The 18,968-nt window shown below is 42.3% G+C and overlaps 1 protein-coding gene across 5 annotated transcripts; it reads left to right on the top strand.

Moving 5' to 3' along the window:
* Positions 1–287: 287 nt before the first annotated feature.
* On the top strand, positions 288–18,185 carry plac8 (placenta associated 8). Of its 5 annotated transcripts, none has more exons than XM_062981574.1 (7): positions 288–433; positions 3,121–3,225; positions 6,530–6,585; positions 7,622–7,744; positions 8,782–8,906; positions 10,071–10,179; positions 17,940–18,185. In XM_062981574.1, the coding sequence occupies exons 3-6, from the start codon at positions 6,567–6,569 to the stop codon at positions 10,173–10,175; spliced, it is 372 nt and encodes a 123-aa protein (XP_062837644.1). In that variant the 5' UTR covers positions 288–433; positions 3,121–3,225; positions 6,530–6,566; the 3' UTR covers positions 10,176–10,179; positions 17,940–18,185. The 5 variants fall into 5 exon arrangements, with proteins under 5 accessions (XP_062837644.1, XP_062837646.1, XP_062837645.1 ...); XM_062981575.1 differs by lacking the exon at positions 288–433 and adding an exon at positions 1,272–1,416; XM_062981576.1 differs by lacking the exon at positions 6,530–6,585.
* Positions 18,186–18,968: the final 783 nt, after the last annotated feature.

Below are 18,968 nucleotides of genomic sequence, written 5' to 3'. Positions count from 1 at the left end.
ATTTTAAAGGTTGCAATGGCTTCACCAAATTTGAAACTCTATTTTATCCTCTAGAAGAACAAGAACAACCCCCATCATATTTGAAGGGAGATTATTAAAAAAAAGTATATAAGCATTTAAAATGTGCAATCCTATCCATGTCCACTTAGGAGTAAACTCCATGCTGAGTTTAATGGTGGGACTTTCTCCCAGGCATGGTTTCGATTGATTGTCCTTTCCCTGGCTAATCGTGGCGAATTTTATTTAACAAGCTCACCTGGAAAAAACTAAGGGTTGATTTCCATCTCGGTGTTTATTGATTTGCAGCCAACTTCCTCAACCACCAACAGCCAATTGCTTTCCGGAAGAAGCAACCTACTTTGCCTGTTACATTGAAATATCTCTAGATACCTCTTGACTTTGAGAAGAATCTGTGGCTTTTTCTCAGCAGTTGGTAAGTGGCATGTATGCAATTGTGCATCTTGTTTTCAATATCATTATGTGTTTTTTTTTAAAAAAAATACTCTGTATTGGTGATGGAACGATCCCAAGGAAATAGATGTTGTAGTAATGTTATAATTTATTTTTACTGCAGAAACCCTGATCTTTTTATGGCACCCAAAGTAGTGAAACTTTTGTAGGTTTATCAAAAGCAAACGGTCCAAAATTATCCAAATATATTCTGCAACCTATTATATATTATTTTTCCAAATGTTTTACTTGGAAAGAGCTGGAAGACTGGAGAATGCAAGGGGAATACTAATTTGACAAAACTACTTTCTGACCCAGGCTGAAATCCTAGCCACAATTGCATGGGCTCCTTCTACACAGCCATATAATACAGATTATCAAAGCAGATGATCCAATTATCTGCTTTGAGCTGGATTATATGAGTCTACACTGCCATATAATCCATTTCAAAGTAAATCATCTGGATTTTATTTGGCAGTGTAGAAGAGGTCATGGAAGGGAGATGTATAGTAAGCTTTGAGATTTTTCTTCTGAGTAAGATGAGAACAGAGTTTTGTTCAAGTTTGTGTTTGCTTTTTTATAAGAGTATAAACTGTGTGTGTGTGTGTGTGTGTGTGTGTGTAAATCCAGGGTAGAAAGGACTTGAGTTAAAACATTCAAATGCAGGTGGAACTAAAAGTGGCAGGTTTAAAACATTCAGGAAAGAAGAAATGAAACTGCCCTTTAAAAAAACTCCACAGAGAAGAAGCGAGACTGAGTAATTTCTCCGATGTAGCTTTGAGTTCTCAACAGTTTAAGGCACAGGTGTGCTTAACATTTGTGTAAGACATTAGACTTTTTCCACAAACAGGGAGGGGAAAAAGAAGACCCGGGGTGGTTCTACACAGACACTATTATGCAGTTTGGAGATGGAGTAAAAGGAACCAGTTTCACTGCAGAGCACCTTTACAATTGCTCCAAGAGCTGGTAAGAGGCCAGGACGGTGGTCACAATATCTGGCAAGAATGTGGGCAAGAACCGAACCCAGGGTGCATTGATGTGCATTGATATACATTGCCAGGACGATTCAGGATCAGTTCTAGACCAAAGCAGGGCCGAGGAGATGGAGACAAAGGGGTGGAAAGCAAGCATTCTGAAGGGAAGGATGTAGAAATAACACTTCCGCTAGAACCTTCATTTTTATAACAGCAATTTTTCCTAATAAAGACAGATGAAAAGTATCCCAGCTTGCGGAAATGTTATTTCTATTCAGGAATTTACCCATTTTAAATAACAATTTTTTTTGAAGGAGTAGCAGAGAGAGATTAATAAATTCATCTGGGGCAGAAAGCGAGCGAGGATAAAGTTTCAATACATGAAAGAAGACATCCGAAGAGGAGGGTTGGGAGTTCCCGACATTCAGCTGTATTACAATGCTGACGCAGTGGAATGGGTAAAAAAGTGGGCTATTTTACGGAAGGCTAGGATTCTGGCATTAGAAGGTCAGGACTTATACAAAGGATGGCATGCATACTTATGGAAAAGGAAAGGTCATAAAGAAAGAAATTTTAACAATCACTACTTGAGAAAACCATTATTAGCAACATGGGAGAAATACAAAAACAGATTTTACAGGAAAACACCATTATGGCTCTCCCCCTTAGAGTCAGAACACATGAGAGAGATCCCTAGGGAAAGATGGTTAACATATGAACAAATGGTAAAAATAGATAATCAGGGAATAGGGTTAAAATCATACGAGGAGGTTAAACAAATAGAATCATCTATAACCTGGCTAAATTACTGGCAGATCAGGGAAGGTTCTAAAACAGACAGTCAAATAGGACTTGAAAGGAACGAAACAGTATGGGATAAGATCTTAAATCTTGAAAAGAAAGTAGTCAAAATGTTATATCAACAGTTGCTGATATGGGAAACAGAAGAGGTACATGTTAAAGAAAACATGACCACATGGGCAAGAGAGTTCGGACATACAATAAGGTTTGAGGAATGGGAAAGATGCTGGCAAATGAAGGGAAGGATGTAGTAGTTACCTGGGTGTGTGTGCTTGTTTGTCTTCAGTTCAGCTGTGCTACGGTGTTTTTAAAGTACATCAGTGCTAGCACTGCCCTGACAGGCAATCCACATCTTTCAATGACTGTAGCAGATTTTGTGGCTTGTTCTGGACTTTCTAGTGAGTTTCTTTAACAAACTGTTTCTACCTTAAAGTGTGCATTGCTGGTGTATGTTCTGTAGACACCTCAACTTGAAGCTGCATTGTATGATCTTTGTAGATGCATCCTAATGCAAGGCTAATTTTAATACTGTGTTTGGAGGTAAAGCATTTAATAGAGCAATCCAAAGCACTTTGTAGTTCCTCAAAGAGCAGTTGGATTTACTTCCAAGTAAATGTGCATCATTCTTGTGTGTGTGGCTCTAGTTTCCAATGAAATACCCCCAGGAAAGAATTGCCTGAGCTTTGCCTCCATGCAGTATTTACCTGCTCCTTGGCACATACAAGAGTTTCCAGGAAATAAGAGGCATTTTCTTTATGTGTTGATACCTGCTTAATTATACAATAAAAAAGCTGCACAACAATCCTTTTATACTGCTACAAAAGTGAATCAATATAGAGCAGTAATCAGATTGGATGGCTTTGACTTCAACCTTCTTCCTTGTGTACATTGACAGCTAATCATCAATCTTGGAACATTGCAAAGGTTAGCTGGTTCAAGAAGGCATCACTATAGTTACAGAGAGTTCTTTGCCTCCTTCCAAGAGCTTGGTAACTAACAGGTATGCAAACTATTGATGTTTCCAGGTTTATTTTACAAAATTGTTTTATGAAATAATTAATAGTGCTTAAGAATTGCCTCTGAAATTTCTGAGGAAGGAAAGACGATTGAAAGAAATCTTAATTTTAGAAACATACAAGTCAAAAGCAGGACTTGGGATGAGTTTTGCTTTTGCTGAGTTTCATCGAAAGGAAGTACATGTCTTTGCATGCATGGAACTCTCTCAGATTAAAAAAACGTTTTTCTTAAAAAATGTAGTTTTCCCACTTTTGCAAGGGTCCTGCACACTTAACTCCAGTGAATGTGAAGGCCTAACTCTAGTTTTTTCCCCAAAAAAGTTTTAATGTTGTGTTTTATGTTATGTTCACCACCTTAGTATTACTCCCAAGGAGACCACAGTCATTGACTCAACTGGATTTACTGACCTGTTAATTATCCTTCAACAATTTGTTAAATGGGTCTACTCTAATCTATGGAGCTGTGGTGGTGCAATGGGTTAAACCCTTGTGCCAGCTGGACTGCTGACCTGAAGGTTGCCAATTCAAATCCGCGAAATGGAGTGAGCTCCTGTCTGTCAGCTCTAGCTTGTGGGGATATGAGAGAAGCCTCTCAGCAGTATGGTTACACATCCGGGCGGTCCCTGGGCAATATCTCTGTAGACAGCCAATTCTCTCACACCAGAAGCAACTTGCAGTATGTTCTCAAGTCGCTTCTGATAATGATAAAAAACCTCTAGGTTTATTGTATGGTTTTACCTCAACTTTAGCACCCTTATAACTTTGGCTAACAAGGCAGAAATGACATGATCAGGTTAAACAGATAATCCAAATTGGCTAGTTAACAAGAATCTATAGTAGGTTTAATAGGATTTAATTTCAGAGTAGGGTTTTGCTTTAGTTTTGAAAGGCATTTAGAAAAGTTCACCTTTTAAAAAATGCAGGGTAGAAAGAAGTTAAAATATGCAAATGTAGAAAGAACTGGAACTGTCTAATTTTAGCAAGAAGAACTAAAACTTACCTTTCAAAAAAGTACTCAAATGTGGAGAAATGAAAGTGATCGCTTTCCTGTTTTAGGCCAAAGCTTTAAAGTGCTTAACTCTTTAAAGCAGGCATTTGAATCTCGATCATTTCATATTCTACTATATTCGTAGAATATAAGGCTTGTCACTTCTATTTTTTTTGAGGAGTGCCTCCTATTTCATATTGCAGGTAAGGAATAGCTTTACTTCTTTACTTTCTTCCTTTTATTTGACCTTGGTTTTGAATTAAACAATTCTCAGAGTATTAACTCCTTAATGAAGCCCCCGTGGCACAATGGGTTAAACCCATGTGCCGACAGGACTGCTGACTTGAAGGTTGGATTGCTGACTTGAAGCTTGACTGTTCAAACTGGGGAGAGCATGGATGAGCTCTCTCTGTCAGCTTCAGCTCCATGTGGGGACATAAGAGAAGCCTCCCACAAGGATGATAAAACATCAAGCACCGGGTGTCCCCTGGGCAACATCTTTGCAGACGGCCAATTCTCTCACACCAGAAGTGACTGGCAGTTTTTGAAGTCGCTCCTTACATGAAAAAAAAACCCTCAATTTAAACCAAAATTTGTGTAGCAATGTTACAACATGATGGTCCTTCGGGTTCATTATAAATTTTAGCAGAGTGTAATACCGTATGTGCCACCAGATAGTGGGAAGTAACAGAAAGATATTGCAGGAAAGAGCTGAGATTCCTATGCAAATATGTAGATAATCTTGGGGAATTTACATTGCAATCCTATATGTGTTTCCTCAGAAATAACTATTTGAGTTCAGTGGGTTTACTCCTAGTCAATACAATGTACCATAGTGGGGCTTAAGGAACATATCCTCAAACTGTCCCAATTTGGCAGGAAGAGTCCTGATTAATCCTCTGTCATCTCAGTTATTAAAGATGCTTATATGATATCTCAGTTTTCCCTTTCAGATTGCTTTTTCTTTAGCAAACTGAGTTCAAAGTGCAAAGGAGTTCTTGAATTTACTTGGTAAAAGGGAGAGGAGAAGGCTTCCTCTTCCCAATAGACTCAGGCAAAAGCAAATTGCTGCAGCCTCCCCTAAATTGCCTTTTCTTCTTCATGAATAACTTACTACACTATGATGTTGTTTGGTCATATGTGTGTGGGTTAGCATCTGTTGGAGATACATAGTAAATAGCTCATATCTGGGAATATTGTTAGCTTTATTAATCATATCCTATTCAATTCTCAACCCTAGTTGAGACTGACAGGTTTCTAGCCATGTAGTTTCATATTAATATGTGTTCATCACTGCCTTCAGTGTAACATTTGATTCACTGGGATTGCAAAAATCCCATCATGATGCATGTTCCATTCCACAGAGACAAGATTGATACACCATTGGTTGAAAAATAGTTATATTCAACACACGAGTGATAATAGTACAAATACCAGGTATGAAAATGAGTCTTGATTTGCACTGTATAAACATGATATAGAATTTCAGCTATTGGTTATAATAGAAAATATCAATTTCTTACCAATACTGAGGAAGTGAAAGTTATTTGAAAATATAGTCAGTACTTCATAAGCATGGATTCCATCATCCACAGCTCTGAAATACTATATATATATTTAAAAATCCAAAAAACAAACCTTGATATTGCAATTGTATATACGTCACACTATTTTACTACAGCATTGTATAGGATGGGACTTGAACATCCATGGATTTTGGTATCCAATGAGGGAGGGGTATTGGACCCCAACCCTAGTGGATACCAGGGGTCCACGGTCTAAAATAATTTTTCTCAACCTTTGGCCATCCAGATGTTTGGGGCTACAGCTCCCAGAAGTCTAGGTCAGTATAAGCAATGCTCAGGGATTATGGGAACTCCAAACATTTGGAGGACCAAACATTAAAAACTGGTTTTTTGTTTTGTTTTTGGGGTTTTTTTTGTGTCAGGAGCAACCGGAGTTGCTTCTGGAGTGAGAGAATTGGCTGTCTGCAAGGACATTGCCCAGGGGACGCCCGGATGATTTTTGATGTTTTCCCATTCTTGTGGGAGGCTTCTCTCATGTCCCCACATGGAGCTGGAGCTGATAGAGGGAGCTCATCCACGCTCTCCCCGGGTGGGATTCGAACCTGGAAGCCTTCAGGTCAGCAACCCAACCTTCAAGTCACAAGGCCTTTATCCCCTAGGCCATCGGAGGCTCCATTAAAAAAAAAACTGGTTTAAAATGGCAGCACAAAGCTGCTAGTGCACAAGGAAACCCTTTTTCTTTCCTTTACTAATTCTTACAAAACCACCATACAGTTGCAGCAACTGAGCAATAAAAGCTTATGAAAATAACATGAATTCATCAGCAATGAGTAAGTACTATTTCCCAAACTCTGCATGCTACACTTGTTCTTTGTATCTCCCACTGGTTGTTCTAGCAGCTGGTTTTATTGTCGTCTGAACCGAACTGTCCTGATGTTTGATGATATGACACCAAACTTTCTCGTACCACTTAACATAAAATCACTAAGTGCTTGCACTATTTTCTACTGTAAGCAGACCTTTCTTCATCATCACTCATTGTTTCCATATCCCACACTATTGGAAATGCTGGCTAAGGTGATTGGGACTTCCAGTTCAACAACGTCTGGGTCTGCATGATTCCCACTCCAATATAGAAGTTGGTAGAGTTCAGACTTTCTGTTTATCTGTTGGATCTTGATGCTCAGAAAAGGAAACTTGTCCACCTATGTGATCTGCATGCCAAGAGAAGTTGTTCCTACTACATTTCTAAATATCTCCTCTATTAAAGACAGAGGAGGAGGATTTGCTGGAAAGTTGGGCAAAGTCAAATGATGACTTCCTCTCATAAAGCTAACTACAAGTTGTCAAAAGGTTGACCTGTTTGTGTTGTTTGCACATAGGCATATTTTTGATGTTCAGATTTTAAAATCTCTATTTCTAAATACATTCATTAGTGCCAAGATTGATAGGAGCTCCCAGACAAGTGTGCATCTAAGCCACAAACAGGGGTTAGTAGTCAGATAATGTATCAAAAGGCTTACCTTATACACTTGTATATAAATTGAACCAATTGAGGGTTGGTTTAGGGCTAAAATTATGGATTTTGATATGATGGCAGAGAGAGTAAAGGTCAGTGCTTCTTTCAGGTTCTTTTGGGATGGACTAAGCACTTGCTTTTCACAACTCAGATATGGTTTCCTTTTTGATAAAGAGCTAAAGTACTGAACTTACATTGAACCTTGGATAAGTCAACCCATGTTTTGGAAGGTCAATTTCTAGACTTATCTATGAGTATATACAGTATCCATTTTGTGAATTGCCATGACATATGTTTGCAGAATGGTTTTGGCTCCTTTCAATCTCATTTTTCCCTCCCCTAATCAGCCACCTTCGATATGAACCCTCATCCAGTGGTCGTGACTCAGCCACAAGTTGTGGTTGTCCAGCAGCAGCAGCGAAACCATTGGCAGACTGGGCTGTGTGACTGTTGTTCCGACTGTGGCGTCTGTGAGTTCAAATATTCCTGTTAACTGCGGAGGAATTAATGGAGGGACTTATTACCTTACCAGGCCAAAAGATTGTCATAATGGGAATTAGGGGATGGATTTCTATTTGTAATTCCATATCCTCCAACTGTCTTGATTTCTCAGGGACAATTGCATTTAATCCCCTCCTAATTTTTAAAATGCTCCAGATCTCTTTCTTCCTCCCATTTCTTCCATTTACAGTGTTTCCTCACTACTTCGCGGTTCACTTTTCGCAGATTTTCTGTTTTGCCGTTTTTCAATAAACTCTAAAAGACTATTATAAATCATTAAAAATGACAATTTACAGCCTAAGGAAGGGAGGAAGGCGAAGCCAAAGGGAGAGAGAAGGAGCCAAAGTGGCAACAGAAGGAGAAGGAGGCGATTTATCAACACGATTGGTTGATAAAGACTTAAAATAGTGTATACCTACTAAAATAATGTATAAATATTAAAATAAATATAGTGTCCCTACTTCACGGATTTTCACTTATTATGGGTAGTCCTGGAACCTAACCCCCGTGATAAGTGAGGGAATACTATATCCCCAACTTATTTCAGTTCCTGCAAACAAAGTGGAAAATGTAGTTTGCATTCAGTTAATTCAGTAGGAGGGAGAGAGGGTAGGAAAGTCAGCATCGGCAAGCAAACTGTATACAGATTCAGTGTATTGACAAGAAATACATTCCAGTGGTTAGCCGCTGTTGTGAAATCTGTTCTCTTGACCAATTATGCCACATCCGGCACCCTATCTCAGTAAAAGGGTTTTGTTTTTTCTTTGCTACATTGAGTTGCAAGGAAAGTTATTTTCTGTTTTTGTGGTTAGTCTCATTTTCTTGTTTTCCAATAGCAAGTCGCTGATTATAAAGGAAAGAAAAGGTGAATGGATGGATGGAAGGATATTACAGAATTTGGGTCTATAGTTTATTTAATAAGCGTTACAATTGTTATTTGCCCTCCACTTGATAAAGTGATATATTTTAGAAACTTTTGACATTCTTCTCTCCTCTGCCTCTCTAGTATGTTGCGGAATGTTTTGCTATATGTGTTTGGGATGCCAAGTGGCTGCAGACATGAATGAATGCTGCCTCTGTGGCACAAGTATGGCACTGAGATCTGTCTACAGGACAAGATACAGGATCCCGGTAAGTAGATTATCTCATCCAGGAGTAGGCAAACTTCAAGTTTTTGGGGTTTGTTTTTGCTAGAAACTCAGGACTAAACAGGTGGAAGCAGGTACCAAATAGAAGCTTGGAGAGGCAGCAGATATATGAGTTTTTGATTGCTCGGTGCTCTCTCATGCAAAAAACTTAAAATCTATCTGATTTCCTTCTTTCACTTTTCTTTGTTCCAGTAGAGTCATTACGAAGGAGAAGAAAAACACTTTTGTTATAGCCATGTTACACAGCTAAATTAGAAGTCCTGGTTCAATAGGGCTGGAAAGCAATTAAATACTGTTTATTCCAGCAAGCCGAAAGCTGATATTTTGAACACCTTTTCTATTCACATTACAATACCAGAACCATTCTGAGAAATGTTGATAGTGCTGAGAATTTTATGTCTGCCTCTCCCTTCCTCAAATTGCAGCTTCCATGGCCTCATGGAAACAAAAATGTGTGGTGTGAAATTAATTTATGTTTATAACTCTTTTAACTTGATCTTTTTAATTTCAACTTTAATCTTTTTTGAAAAAAAATTCTTGATTGCTTTATAATAATATGCATGCTTAGGAGTGGCTGAATGTGGACAGAGAAAGGATTAAAATGAGTTTGGTGAACGTTAAGTCCTGCAGCAAAAACTAGAACTCTCCTGATCATTTGGACTAAAGTTTCTTAATTTTTCTGTAGATTTTTGCATCATGTTCTATAGGATTAAAATACGTCTCCTGATACTGACCACTCCACAGTAACAGCTTTAAGCTTGAAATATTCTGATAGTTTTGGTCCCATCTTTCTGCCATTGGGCCACTCTCAACTAGAATGTGGACTCCTCCCCAAAATTGAATTTGGCCGAACCAAATTTTTCACCTTTTGGGGGTAAAACATGCTTACTGTCACTTTAAGTCAATCCCATATGCAGTAGCCTCATCACAAACAACACATATAGGAAGTAATTACAAAGAAATACACCTATATATTTTAAGTGCATCTACATTATAGAATGAATGCAGTTTGACATCACTTTAACTGCCATGGCACAGTGCTATGACATCACTGGAGTTTTAATTTTTGTTTTTAGCCTTCTCAGCCAAGGTGCTGGCGTCTCCTTTGTTTCAAAATGAAGTCTTATTTTGCTCTTTATTTTAATAGGGATCCCTCTGTGATGACTTCTGTACTGTGCTATGTTGCCCTGTTTGTTCTCTTTGCCAAATCAAGAGGGACATCAATAGGAGAAGAGAACTCGGAATCTTCTAGGAAGGTTAGTGGATATTGCTCATCAAATGTAATGGCTGGAGAAAATAGTATTAATATAATCTACTATGTGGTATTAATGATTCAAAGCTTTGTTAGGAAAGCTCTAAGGTATTTGGTCTTTAAAAAAAAATCCTACTTCCCAAAACATTGTCACTTTGGCACGGTCTAAGAAAGGAGATCCAATTGGAGCAATGCAGATAAGAGATCATATATAAATGAGCCTTGGAAGTAAACAACTACAGTAGTGATATGAATTTGAACCAAGATATAAGAAAGCCACTATGAAAGATACTTATTCAGGAGCAAATCTCATTAAACATAGTGGGCTTTAAGGCTGACATACATTTGTTTTTCTCCCTGCACTAGACTAAGCATCCAGCTAATATATATATAAATGCTAATAACTTCCAACCTTTTGCAAGCCTCCTGTTCCATCCCATTTTTATGTCCTAGCATAAAGCCCTTAAGATATGGCTTGACACATAAATGATTCACTACTTTCCAATCAGAATGACAGCACTGCCCGTAATTTTCTTTCCCTTAAGGGGGAAAGGGCTTGAGGAGCAAAGTTTGGTTACTTGGTTGAAATACTGGCTGTTGAAGCTCTGTTAGGCACTTGGGTCAAAGAATGAGCAGTATCAGGAATGTAGCTAATCTACTGGCATCAAGGATGTGGTCATAGTCCTGTGCCATCTGATGCACGGAGTGAATTTACTCCCAGTATAGTTTTCACCTCTTACTCTGAGATCTGTTTTATAGAGAATTTTCCAGACTGCTACTTCCATATCTAGACTTCCTAATGTCCCAAGCCTTTTCAACCAGGGCATCGTATTGGAGCATCACATTCTTTGTAATATGTGCTTTTCAAAAACATCACTTTCTTTTAAACAAAAAAAACCATTGTGCAAAATGATGTAACCTGCAAGATCTATCTTGGTATTTTTTATGTTTTTAGCTCCCATTTATGCTCTGAATGTTCAGCATTCAGTGAGGTTATGCTATACACAGTACTGTCTTTGAAATCTTATCCATGTCAGATTTTGCCACTTTGTCTCCTTGTGGAGAGAAAAAGTGGGGTATAAATAAAATAAAAAATTATTAATATTTTGGTTGCAGGCTTACTGGAAAGCCTACCACTAATACACATAATTTTGTGTCAGAACCCTGCTACTAGAGCCTGTATGTGGCTCTGAGTTTCAGGGTCACTGACATTGATAAGACACCTGCGGCTCAGGACTCGGAGAAGAAACGGCTGCTGGACTTGGCGGGGAATTTGCGCGGGGTTTTACTGAGCGGGAAGAGACTTTTCAAATGAGGGGGAGGGTATATAAAGGATGGTTGGCCGGAGCCTCCCATTCTTGGCTTTTTTGATGTTCATGTTTCCTACAGTAAAAGTTTCTGGTGATATCACAGAGAGTCTCGTGTGTTCATTCAGGAGCGGCTGTGGTGAGCTGACACTAAGCCAAGAATACGGACACCATCCCGCTGTAGCGGTGAGGTGTAACATGCAAGTGGAGGATGAAGAGCTCTTGGGCGCAGGAGGAGGAAGGTCGGAAAGGGCCACTCCCGAGCCGGACGCTGAGTTCCACCAGCTGGCGGCCCTGGCGTCATCCACCGCTTATGCCCAGCCAAATGGGGTAACCCAGAGGCGTGGAGTGGTGCGGGGAGACAGCACCGGAGGAGAGGAAGGTTCACCTTCCCCAGGCCCACAAAGGATGGTGTTTCTGGAGGAGAGGATGTCGGCGATGGAGACCACCCTGGCAGTGATGTCGAGGGCGATGGAGCGCCTGGCGTTTTTGGCGGAGCCAGAGAGAGGAAGGGAACTTCGGGCTGGCTCAATGTGGGACGTGAGCGTGGGAAGCAGCCAGAGCTTTGCAGACCTCCCAGCACCGAAGGGAAGGGAAATGCGAAAGGAGCCCGGCGCCCGGCCCAAGACCCAACCAAGCCTGACGCGGGTGGAGGAGAGTGACGACGAAGGGGAAAAACCTCCGAGAATCCCAGCTACGCTCCCAGCTGAGACCCTGGTGCCCCTGGCGAATGCCGGGCGTGGCACAGGGCCAAGAGAAGCAGCAGCGGGGCCCACTGGTCCGCAAGGGGGCTTGTGACGGGCGGAGAATTGGGGATTGCCACCACAGGGACCCCTACCAAGACGAGAGGAACTAAGGATCGAGTTTGGGGGAGAGTCCTCTGAACTGGATTTTTTCCTGACCACGGTGAGGGGCTATATGGAGGACAATGCTCACACTTTTAGAACGGAATCCAGCCGGATACGGGCCATTGGTGCAGTGTTGAAGAGGGGAGCGGCTAGCTGGTACGTTCAGCTGCACGCGCAGCGCGACCCATGTCTGGGGTCACTCCGACGCTTTATGGGGGCCCTGGAGACCCGTTTCCGAGATCCACTGGAGCAGATCCGGGCGAGGGAGAAGTTGAAGACCGTCTCCCAGGGGCAGAGGTCGGTATCTGAGTATGCGGAGGAGTTCCAATGCCTCGCCGAAAAGGTGCCGGAATGGTCTGCAGTAACAAAGATAGAACTCTTCAAAGAGGGTCTCAGGCGGGAGATCCTCTCCTGGGCGGTGCATCGTGATGAGCCTGACACACTGCGCGGATGGATTCAGCTGGCGGGGCGCGTCGAGACATCGCTGACCCAGGCGAGGAGGCACCGAGGAGGGCTACAGCAGCGGCCGCAGATGAAAGAGGGGAGCCGGAAGGAGGGATCAACCCCAGCCGGGAGGAGAACGGAGCCGACAGGGAACGTGAGCGCCAGCAGGAGTGGCTGCTTCGTGTGCGGCCGGTTGGGCCACAGGGCTGCCGAGTGCTGGCAGAGAAAAGGGGAAGGCGGAGGCCCGCCCAAACCAAGAGCCGTGGCAGGGAAACGCGCCGAGGAAGAACCACCGATGAGGCACCACTCGGGGGGGTTGGTAAGTCAGGACAAAGCTATGATAGTGGTCCCCATTCAGCTTGAAAATGGCAGCAAACAAGCAACCTGCAAAGCATTTGTGGATTGTGGATGTTCCAGGAACATCATCTCCCCTGAATTAGCCGAGGGATTGGGATGCGAAAGAACGAACCTAGAATCCCCAATAGCTTTTTCGCAGTTGGACGGATCCACAGCATCGGGATCGTTAGCTAAGTACAGTGCCGAAGATGTAAAGTGTAAGATAGGGAGTTGGGAAGGAAAGGTGTCATTTGTGATATCACAAATAGCCAGCTATAATGTTATACTAGGCATGCCGTGGCTGGGGCAGGCCAACCCGCAAATCAACTGGGAGGATAAGAGCATGATCTTCAGGATGAATTTGGAAGAAGGGAGCCAGGAAGGGGAGAGGGAGCCAGGGAAAAGGGGGGAGGAAGACTCTATCAGAATAGCAGATCTGGCAGATAAATTACCCCCAGAGTATCGGGATTTTGTGGACGTGTTTGATGAGAAGGAAGCAGACAATTTCCCACCGAAGCGGAGAGTTGAAGTGAAAATAGAGCTAGTCCCAGGAGCAGAGCTTCCCAAGGCAAAAATATACCCGATGTCAGCTAGGGAAAAGGAGGAACTGAGAAAATACATTGATAAAAACCTAGCGAGGGGTTTCATAGAGCCTTCAAATTCCCCTTTAGGGGCACCTGTGTTGTTCAGGCGGAAAAAGGACCAAACGCTGAGGCTCTGCATTGACTACAGGGGCCTAAATGCAATCAGTACTGTAAATAAATACCCCCTACCCTTAGTGAAGGACTTGATCGCCCAGTTATCGGAAGGGCAGATATTCACTAAATTGGACTTAATTGAGGCCTACCATAAATTGCAGATCAAACCAGAGGACAGGTGGAAGACGGCCTTCTCCTGCGCATTCGGATTATTCAATTATCGTGTGCTCCCCTTCGGTTTGTGCGGGGGAGGGGCCGCGTTCATGCAATTAATCAACGAAGTATTGCATCCATTGTTGTACAAGGGAGTCTTTATTTTTTTAGATGACATATTGATAATGTCTCGGACTAAGGAGCAACACGTAGAACTAGTCAGGGAAGTCCTACAAAAGTTGAGGGAAGCGAAACTGTATGCGAAGCTTGCAAAGTGCGAGTTCAATAAAGACCAGATAGACTTTCTGGGGTATAGGATTTCCTCCCAGGGAGTGGCGATGGACCCTGCGAAGGTGGAAGACGTGAGGGGGTGGGAAGCCCCCAAAACACGGAAGCAGCTGCAATCCTTCCTAGGGTTCGCAAACTTCTATAGAACATTTATCAAGGACTTTGCGCGCCTCACTTTGCCATTAACGGATTTGTTAAAAACTAAAGGCAGGGGAGAAACAGCCAAAGTGAAGGCCCCAGGGGCCAAACTGACATGGACAATAGAATGCCAGGAAGCTTTCGAAGCCCTTAAAAAGCGTTTTACTGAGGAACCTGTCCTACAGCACCCTGATATGTCTAAGGCCTTTGTATTACATTGCGATGCGTCAGACCGGGCATATGGGGCAGTTCTGCTGCAGAAAGACGAGGGGGGGAACCTGAAGCCATGTGGCTATCTGTCAAAAAAGTTTAGCGATACAGAAAAAAACTGGCCGATTTGGGAGAGAGAAGCCTTAGCGATTCTAAAAGCACTAGAGTGCTGGAGACACTTTCTGGAAGGAAGTGGAACACCGTTTGAGGTGTGGACTGATCATAGAAATTTACAGTATCTAAGATCCCCTCGTAAACTATCAGCGAAGCAAATTAGATGGGCCCAATATTTCAGCCGTTTTGATTTCAGACTCAGATTCTTCCAGGGGAAACATAACATACTCGCTGACGCTCTCTCTCGGATGCCTCAGCACGGGGGAGGAATTCAGGAATCCGAAGGGAGCCTGTTCCTAGATAAGCAGTGGGGCCTGGCAGTGCTAACTCGAGCACAAGCGGCCAAAGAAAACAAACGTACTGCCATTTCCACGGGGGGAGGAGAAATATGGGAGGAAGAGTTGAAGCGAGCGTATGGAATGGACAAATGGTTACAAACTAACAAAGAAAAGGGAGAATTGTGTGGGGATTTGGTGTTTGTAAATAAAAAATTGTATATTCCTGAATGTTTAAGACGAGAAATGTTAAGGAAGTGCCACGATAACAAGGGTGCGGGTCATCTAGGCCCCACCAGGACTATTAAACTGTTGGCCAAACAATGCTGGTGGCCCGGAATGAGGAAAGACGCCAGGGGGTACGTCACGCAGTGTGAATTGTGTGCAGAGGGAAAAACACCACCGGGGAAGCCCCAGGGGCTATTGCAGAAGGTGGTGGAGCCCATGAGGCCATGGGAATGCGTGGCCATGGATTTTGTAGGCGAACTACCCCCCAGCAGAGGCCACAGATACATTTGGACAATATTGGACCTATTCTCAAAACAGGCACACTTTGTGGCCCTGCCAAAACTCCCCTCGGCTGAAAAGCTCGCTGATTTGTATGTGAAGCATGTATATCGCCTACATGGGTGTCCCGACAAAATAATTAGCGACCGGGGAGTCCAATTTACGGCAAAATTTTGGGGAAAATTCTTACAGCTGTTAGGAGCAGAAAGGAACCTGAGCTCGGCTTTTCATCCCGCAACCAACGGGGGGGTCGAACGTACCCAACAGACACTGTGCCAATTCTTGAGGATGTACACCAATTATAGACAGGACGATTGGGCGGACCTTCTACCGTTTGCTGAGATGGCTTTTAACGGGGCCGTACATTCGGCCACAGGTCGTGCCCCATTCGAAATAGTATACGGACAGGAGGTGGCACCTTTCCCCAGGCTACCCGAGTGGAAGGAAGGAGAGGGCCAGACCGACAAGGAATGGCCGGCCAAAATTAAGCAAGGGTGGCAGACCGTGGTGGAGGCATTGCGGGAAACACAAAAGAAGTACAAGCTCTTTGCAGATCGTAGGCGCCGAGAGGGGGACAAATTGGGCGAAGGGGATCTGGTTTGGCTGAGCACAAAAAACCTGAAATTGGGGTTCCCATCTAAAAAATTGGCTCCACGCTATATAGGGCCGTTCAGGGTAGCAAAAAGAATAAACGAAGTGACCTATGAGCTGAGGCTACCTAAGGACCTAGGAAAGGTACACCCGGTATTCCATTGCAGCCTGTTAAAAAAGTATAAAGGAACTCTGGACAGCGGAGAACAATAGTTGTGTTTAATCTTTTCCTTCCAGGACGAAGGGGAGGAGGACGCCATGTCAGAACCCTGCTACTAGAGCCTGTATGTGGCTCTGAGTTTCAGGGTCACTGACATTGATAAGACACCTGCGGCTCAGGACTCGGAGAAGAAACGGCTGCTGGACTTGGCGGGGAATTTGCGCGGGGTTTTACTGAGCGGGAAGAGACTTTTCAAATGAGGGGGAGGGTATATAAAGGATGGTTGGCCGGAGCCTCCCATTCTTGGCTTTTTTGATGTTCATGTTTCCTACAGTAAAAGTTTCTGGTGATATCACAGAGAGTCTCGTGTGTTCATTCAGGAGCGGCTGTGGTGAGCTGACAATTTTGTGTGTGTGTGTTTTTAAAGGCCTCCCTCTTCCATCCTTATTCCAATGAGTAGAGTTGGAAGAGCCCACAAGGGTCATCCAGTCCCAACCCCATTCCGTCAGGCAGGAACAATAAAAAAAAACTATCCAGCCTCTGCAGAGAAACTTTCCAGTGAAGGACACTATCACCCTCCAAGACAGCATATTCCGTTGTTGAACAGCTTTTACCGTTAGGAAGTTCTTTCTAATGTTCAGGTGGAATCCCTTTCCCTATAGTTTTAATGGCTGCTGCAGTTGCTTAGAACGTCAGGCAACTGTTGCCAAATACAGTAAAGTCTTGCTTATCCAACCTTCACTTATCCAACGTTCTGTATTATCCAATGCAATCTGCCTTTTAGTAGTCAATGTTTTTGTAGGCAATGTTGTCAATATCTTGTGATGTTTTGGCATTGAACTGCTTTTTCTGTCAATTTGTTATAAAACATGATGTTTTGGTGCTTAATTTGTAAAATCATAACGTAAATTAATGTTTAATAGGCTTTTCCTTAATCCCTCATTATCCAACATTTTGGCTTATCCAACATTCTGCCAGCCCATTTAGGTTGGATAAGCGAGACTCTACTGTATAGCTTTACCTATTTCTCCAGAGCCCACCAAATGAAAACCTGGTTGGCCGTTTTATCCATAAACATTTGTTCACTTCTTCGGCTAAAGGGCTAAAGGGCAGTTGACATTATAAAGCAGGCATGGACAAACTTTGGCCCTCCAGGTGTTTTGGACTTCAACTCCCACAATTCCTAACAGTCTAGCGGCTGTTAGGAATTGTGTGAGTTGAAGTCCAAAACACCTGGAGAGCCAAAGTTTGCCCATGCCTGGTATAAGATCACTCAGGAAAAACTGCAGTGGTTAAGAGTGGGTAAGTGGTAGCTTGAACCTGTTCATCTGCCACATTTTTATTACAATTTTCCTCTTGAGTATCTTCCCCTAACATACTGTTATCCACAAAAAATTGTTTGATACCTTCTATCTGGAAAAAATGGCTGCATGGGAAACATAAGTATACGCCTGTCAGCGCTCTATTTGAAATCATTATGACAATAGATAACATGGTTTTTCTCCACACTTATATAATGTACTAATGCCACTCAATGGTATTCATTCATTGTATTAATATGTATACGGATGCCATAAAGCAGGCCTACAGTAAAATAGTGAGTCAGTAAATATTCCTGCAAAATAAATTTATTACCTTTGTGGATCATTATTACGAATGCCTAACCCCCTCTAAATGTTGCTTCTTTCCTTTCAGATGTACCTGTCCTGAAGTTACGTGGTTCAGCATTCTGTTGACAAAAAAAATCTTAGCTTGTATTAGTAGTTTCTAAGCAGTGTTTATGACTTGAAAAGTATGTTCTCTGCTCATGCAGCTTCTTTAATAATGTTCTTTTATACAGAAAACTTTATCTAGAAAATCAACCTTTCATATGCCATTGGCAATGTTTCTTGAAACTGAGGTGCACTGTGCTTCTAATAAACCTCTATTCTGTGCAAAAAAGAGTGCCTTCTTTTGTTCTTCTTCTCACTTTTGTACAAACGGTATGTTAACAAAAATGTATGTTAACACTGAACTATATAATGCAGGCATGGGCAAAGTTCGGCTCTCCAGGTGTTTTGGACTTCAACTCTCAAAATTCCTAGCCTCAGGCACCTTCCTTTTTCCCCTCAGCCGCCTAAGCTAATGGAATAAAATATACACCAGAGACATAACTAAGTCCCAAGATGCTTACAATCTACATTAGGACAAAAATGGTTGAAGAATGAAGAATATGGGGGAATGTGTTGACAAAGGCTTTCTTGGCCAGAATCACTGGGTTGCTGTGAGTTTTCCGGGCTGTATGGCCATGTTCCAGAAGCATTCTCTCTTGATGTTTCACTCATATCTATTGCAGGCATCCTCAGAGGTTATGAGGTCTGTAGGAAACTAGGCAAGTGGGATTTATATATCTGGAATGTCCAGGGTGGGAGAAAGAACTCTGTCTGCTTGAGGCAAGTGTGAATGTTGCAACTGACCACCTTGATTAGCATTGAATCGCCTTGCAACTTCAAAAGCTGGCTGCTTCCTGACTGCTTCCTGCCTTTGTTGGATGCGTTAGCTGGCCCTGATTGTTTCATGAGTGGAATTCCTTTGTTTTCTGCTGGTTTTTTATTTACTGTTCTGATTTTAGAGTTTTTAAAATACTGTGGACAATATAAATAGAAAGGAGGAAACCATGAAAATGGAACAAAATCTGGTTACCAGTAATAAACCCTAAAATTAGAACAGTAACTAAAGAACAAT

This window comes from Anolis carolinensis, chromosome 5 (genome assembly GCF_035594765.1).
Source record: "Anolis carolinensis isolate JA03-04 chromosome 5, rAnoCar3.1.pri, whole genome shotgun sequence".
In the NCBI taxonomy this organism is placed as follows: Eukaryota; Metazoa; Chordata; class Lepidosauria; order Squamata; family Dactyloidae; genus Anolis; species Anolis carolinensis.
Note: the sequence above shows the minus strand (reverse complement) of the source record. Positions and strands in the feature narration are given on the sequence as shown.